The sequence below is a fragment of the Protomyctophum bolini genome, assembly GCF_963924005.1.
Source record: "Protomyctophum bolini genome assembly, chromosome: 15".
In the NCBI taxonomy this organism is placed as follows: Eukaryota; Metazoa; Chordata; class Actinopteri; order Myctophiformes; family Myctophidae; genus Protomyctophum; species Protomyctophum bolini.
In genome coordinates, this window is record NC_137876.1 from 14141643 (window position 1) to 14147998 (window position 6356).

The following is a 6356-nucleotide window of genomic DNA, read 5'->3' on the forward strand; positions in this document are numbered from 1 at the left end:
CTGTTGTTGACTTTTCGCTGACGAGAAAACCCTCAAACATCGATAGCACATGGCTAACTTTTGATAGCCGTAAGCCGTGCCAGTGTGGACTGTGGAGACGGATAGGAGGAGGGGGACGAGGAAGCGGCAGCGGCTGTAAACGTTCTCCCTCCAGGCCAAATGGCCAATAATGGATTTAATAATGTAGGTATTGATACGGTCGACATGTGTTAATCTCGTCTCGCTGTCACTCGCTTACATTTTAACTACCGCAAAGCTACTGTTGTAACTTGTAGCCAACTAGCCATTGAAGTACAACAGAGAACGGGGATATTGAGGGGGCAGAAAACAGAGCCCGAGCGCTGTTCATACAGCCTGGAGTGTGACAAGCTGGGCGCAGTGGGCGGCGCAAATAGCAATTTTAGGCATGTGTGCAACATGACAACTGTTTTAAAGTATTGTACAGTGACAACTACAGTCTCTGTAATGTTTATGTTGTACTATTACTAAAAACGATCTAAAATAAAGGGATTTAAGATCAGAACACGCATTTATTATTATGCAAATTAACCGTTAAAGCTGATAAAAATATCCGGATGTTTCTTAACGGTCGGCTAACCGGTTAGCCGGTTAACCCCTGACATCCCTCAAGTTTAAAGATAGACGTGATATTTATTTTTGTTAAAATAAGTTTTAAATAGTTCTATATTCTGATAGTAATCATTGCTATAGAGTGTTTGTTTAGTAAGGCCTCATTCACACGTACCAAACAGTAAACACCAATCAAGCAAATGTTTGGTCGTTTTTTTTGGTCACCACAATGCTTTTCCAATGGGAGTCACATGGTTTGATCAAACATTTGTGTTTGATGAGGGGGGAGGGGCAGAACACCACCAGCAATCGGCAATCAAACACAAATGTTTGGTCAAACCATGTGACCAAGACATGGTTTCACTAATAACTTTGGGGCAGGCCCGTCTAGAGTTTGAATTGACAGGTATCAGTCAAAAGGGAGACATCGGAGAGGAAGGACTGGAAGGATCAACATATGGAATGTCAGAACAGGTCAGCTCCATATATGGAGGGTTTGAGGTCAGATGTAGAGTTGCTGGCCAATAATGATGAAATCAGGGATCTCCATATATGGGCATTCCCCATATATGGGCTTAATATTGATGACATCAGGGATCTCCATCCATTGCTGATGATGTCACGAGGCATGACCATATGGAGGTGTGGGGTGGCGGACGGACAGACACATGCATTTGTGTAAAACTCATATAAACGTTACAATTTCAAACACGTCTGGATAAACAGTCTCACGCACGATGAGGTGAATGCTTGTGTCTGAGTGCGGCTGGTGTTGAAGTGCAGTTGTGTAACTTCTTGTATACCGCCTTGTGTCGAAAACACAAACTAACCCTTTAGGCACATCTCTCATACCTTAAGCCTGCATGCATGGTGTGATGGTGTGTTGAAAGTTTAAACAACAGAATGGAAAGTCAATTTAGTTTAATACAGTGGTTCTCAATCTTTTTAATGTATTTCAAGAACCCCCAGTTTGATAGGTATTAGACCATGCCGTGCCATGGACCCCCATTTGACAAGATCTTTTATATCAATCTAAATTCTCAGAGTTACAAGATTTTATTTGTCATTGACTTTAGGTACAAGCAGCGAAATGTTGTTGGGATTTGTCCCGCAGATTGTGCAACATATTAAAGAGAAAAGAAAAGATAGAATAGAATGACAATATTAAAACATTATATATACAAATATACAGTGATATAACTATACACTAGGGACTTGTCTAAGACAGGCACAGTAACTCATAGTAAATCATAATTAGCAGCATTTTCTTGTGCGGTCAACCATCCATTTGGACCCCTTGTGGTCCCCAGACTTCACGTTGAGAACCATTATTTGTCGTTCCATTCCTATGAACTAATCTCAGTGTCTCTCCAACTCAAGGTTGTGCTGAGAAGCCAAATGGGAGTGTTGAAGGACAGGTATCGTCAACATGATCAGAAAGACTGAAGAAGAATGCTGTGAGGAAGAACTGGAACAGACTCGATATAAAGACTGAAATCAGTGCAGGTTGAAAAGTGCATGTGTGTGAGAGAGGACATTCTGAGGCGAGTTGGAAGGAAGACGTTCATGTTACACCGCTGGTATTTTGAAGAGCTCTGCGTTTCAAAGAAAGCTCCTTTCAGTTTGATGTTTTATGGTGTGGGTCTAAAATTTCTCAAATACTCCGTGTATTATAGTAAGAATGAATAAATAAGAGTAAATATATTTCCTTTGCCTGAGGGTCTTCTAAGGCTTTAGCTTCATGGCGCTTGTTGCTGGTCATAGAGTTCCGTCATAAGATATGGGGTTATACCGCCATCTAGTGTCATGATGATTGTACCACTAGGGTACAGTTCTGGATCAATGCAAAACGTTAGTACATCTAATAAAATGGGAGACTTAGGGGCTTGTCTGTAATATAATGGAGTATCCTATATTTAATATATCCAATCATTATCGACGTGCACTATGGAATTCTGTTATGTACGCTCAAAGGTGGTGTTACACCCATTTATATTTGTTACAATAATATTTACTGTAAGTTATTTTTCATGTTATATGTTCCGTTCTGTTCTGAGGGATATTTTGTTTTCCATTCTGCCAAATGTTGCATTTTAATTGTCTTCACATTACAATGGTCTGAAGTTAGAAGATCTAGAATTTCACAGCATGTTTCGATGTGACGCAGAACGCATCACATGGAAATGTGCTGTGAGATTGTAGATCTGCTATTTTTGCTATTCATCTTACAAGTGTATATAGGGCTTAAATGGTCAAAATCTTGCTATTGAAGCTCAACCAATGTGTCTGTAAATGAGTTATGCTATTTGTGTTCTGCACTCTTAAAATGTCAAATCGTTATAAAACCACACATGATTTTGCAGCACATTTTTGTTATCTGGAGTGGGATATTCTTCTGTGCTTTTGAACTACAAAATATTTCAGTTTAATTTCAATGATTGAGAAGCTATCAAATGATTGTATAGTGAACAGAATAAACATTTAAGAACAGAATAAAATTGTCACGATGAAAAATGTCTTGCTTTGGTCCTTTCTAACCCATATTAGATACGTTGTGGTTTACCAGGGTGTAGTGGAGCACTTCTAAAATTAGGCTTTCGGTTCTGGTCGCAACCACTTGAACCGTAACATCCATATTTTGGGGGGGAACATTACCCCCAAAAAGCTGATTTAACAATGCGACGAGCTGCGATGAGTTGTGAGCAGCACCTGTTCTGTCCAATTGTCCATGAGTAGCTGTCTGCCTGCCTGTCCAATTCTCCATGAGTAGCTGTCTGTCTGCCTGTCTATGAGTAGCTGTCTGACTGCCTGCCTGTCCAATTCTCCATGAGTAGCTGTCTGTCTGTCTGTCTGCCTGTCTATGAGTAGCTGTCTGCCTGCCTGCCAGCCAGAAAGTTGGTTAACAGAAAATAAATTGTTATGGCTGAGTAAAATAAAATACAATAAACACAATTTGCCTGAAAATAGATTACCCAGCTATGACCTTTTTCATGAAAAAGAATGAGTAGTGATATGGCTGACTGAGTAAAATAAAACAATCTACCTGAAAATAGATAGCTATAAGTGAAGAGCAATTTCTGCAATTACCATTTCCACAATTTCCGCAATTTCCATTTCCGCAATTTTGTCCGTTTAGCTATAAAATTATGTCAGGGAATAGGGATACACAGTATATGTCTTTCATTTGCATTGCATCTCCCCCCCCCCCCCCCCAAGCTTTTATTTTCGTTCGAGTAATAGTACAACTCTAATAGTATTACTTATAATAATGTAATTAAAGATAACTTCATTCAGATTTATTTATTTTTATTTCATTTTCCAGATTTTTTTTTCTTCTTTTTTTTAGATTTTCATTGGTGGGCCAGTCATAATGGTCCCGCGGGCCTGATGTGGCCCGCGGGCCTGAGGTTGAGTATCACTGCTGTAGGCCTACATTCTTTCCCCTCTGTACCTGTTGAAGTTCTCTTAATAGATGTATGCACTAGAAAGCAATTGATGTTTGTATTTTATGGCTAGTTTTGTTTTGATCTGCTACTTTTAATGCTTTTAGAATACGGATAGGAGATTTCTGACCCAGGCAACAATACTGTCACTGAATATGCTAAGGCCCTGCCCAGACTGGCATCCCAAATCTGATTTGTGGGCTATCCAGATTAGAGTCGCATTGTTTTTATGCAGTCTGAACAGCAAAAACTGATTTTAATCACATTCCTCAGCCACTCCATTTCAATCCACTAAGTAGTAATTAACCAATCATTAAGCCATATTTCAAATATAGTGGAAATAAGATCTACAGTACAAGCTCACAATGTGTTGCGATGCATTTGTGAGCTTGTAGATCAGAAATATTTTAAGTCAAAATTGTAAAACAGCAATGTATTGATAATAAACAAAAGTTAAATTCTTACTGTTTAAACAAGTGCTCCAGTACTTTAACTCAAGTAGGCCTACACATTTGTTTGACAAACAACTTTCACTTGTAGTAGTCAAATTTAACCAGGAGTAATATTTTGACTGTACTGCCGTTGAGAACTTTGTCCAACGCTGGTTATACTGCCAAGAAACATTGTGAAATAATCTACCAAACACAAATGTCATTTTTTTTTAGATTAATACACACTATTTATTTGACTAGAAACAGAATTGTACTAGAAACATGTGATTGACTCAAAGTAAGAAAAATAATACACACTTTATTTACACTATACAATAATAATAAAATGAATATAGGCTATTATAAAGACACTATTTACAATGATAATTGATCGAGTGGGAATTTTGGGAAAACAGCACTTCCAGATGCTCCATGTCCAGCTCCAACCCAGGTCTGCTGACTGCACAGCTCTCACCTCCTAGTTCTGGAAGGAAGGGAAAACATGTCAGCTAAAAACAAAGGACTCCACAATTGTACTTTGAAGTGCAATACTTATCGACCTACTGTAATCTTTCTATTAATTTACCAATCTGTGTGTGTGTGTGTGTGTGTGTGTGTGTGTGTGTGTGTGTGTGTGTGTGTGTGTGTGTGTGTGTGTGTGTGTGTGTGTGTGTGTGTGTGCGTGTGCGTGCGCGCACAGGCTCTAAGCCAGGGGTCTTCTAGGCAATGATACAGAAAGTCTATGAGTAGCTGTCTGCCTTCCTGCCTGTCCAATTGTCCATGAGTAGCTGTCTGTCTGTCTATGAGTAGCTGTCTGCCTGCCTGCCCAATTGTCTATGAGTAGCTGTCTGTCTGTCTATGAGTAGCTGTCTGCCTTCCTGCCTGTCCAATTGTCCATGAGTAGCTGTCTGTCAGAGGTTGTAAAAGTCTTGGCATTGTTTTTATGTTTGTATGTTTGTTTGTTTTTTGTGCCATCAATTTTGTACTAGCAGATGCTTTCTATATTCATTGGGTAGGATTCCTACCCACTTCATATTGATGAACTGTTTGCTATGAACAGAGGATTGAGAAGCAATCCTTGTTTTTTGTAAATACAGCCTACAAAGTTGGACTAAGCTCCCTAGAATGTGTTCATACTTGTGGTTTGTGTACACACACACACACACACACACACACACACACACACACACACACACACACACACACACACACACACACACACACACACACACACACACACACACACACACACACACACAAACTGTACACACAATCTCTGTACCTGGAAAGCTGTCCCTCTGTGACCTTTGCAATGTATATTACACACACAGTCATGTCTTCATCTTGGAGCCTTGATACACATGCACAAATCTGACCAGAAAATAAATCTGTTTCTCACTGCGACGTCTGCACACAAACACTTTCATTTTGGTTGTTTGTCAAATGTCAGAAGTTTGTGTTTCTCTGCTTGGATAACTGTGTTTCTTCTGTGTTACTGTACACAGAACAACAATCACGACAAGGAATGTTTATTGTCGACCAAGAATGATCAGCTAATTCATCCATTGAATAAGTAAGCATTAAACAAATTGAACTGTTCACACTGTTGTCTTTTGTCTTGTGCATCTCAGTTACAGAAAGTGTGGCTGTGAGGTCCGTCCTTACTCAAACCATCAACACAATAATTAGTATGTCATGCAACCTGCACTGCTAAGTTAAGGGACAACTTAGTTTTGTTTTGTTTATTTATATACAAATGTTCATGTTTTAGGTTGTTATTAGAGAAAGTAACAGATGAGTCTTAATTTTTATCAGGTTGTACCGGCCCGATCTTTAGAGGCTGTGCTTTGCACACTGACTTTCAGAAGGACAACTTTAAAGCAGCACAGAAATTCCCCATGATTGTGTGCCT

General features: G+C 39.3%; 1 protein-coding gene across 19 annotated transcripts in view; it reads left to right on the forward strand.

Annotated features, from left to right (window-relative positions):
• The window catches only part of LOC308330191 (uncharacterized protein), a 43824-nt gene extending 40748 nt beyond the window's left edge, over positions 1-3076 (forward strand). For all 19 annotated transcript variants that reach the window (XM_080784943.1, XM_080784932.1, XM_080784934.1 and 16 more), the window contains one exon: positions 1951-3076. In XM_080784943.1, the coding sequence (XP_080641069.1) occupies positions 1951-2003 (53 nt within the window). In that variant the 3' untranslated portion in view covers positions 2004-3076. The remainder of the gene's footprint in view (positions 1-1950) is intronic.
• The last annotated feature ends 3280 nt before the right edge of the window (positions 3077-6356 follow it).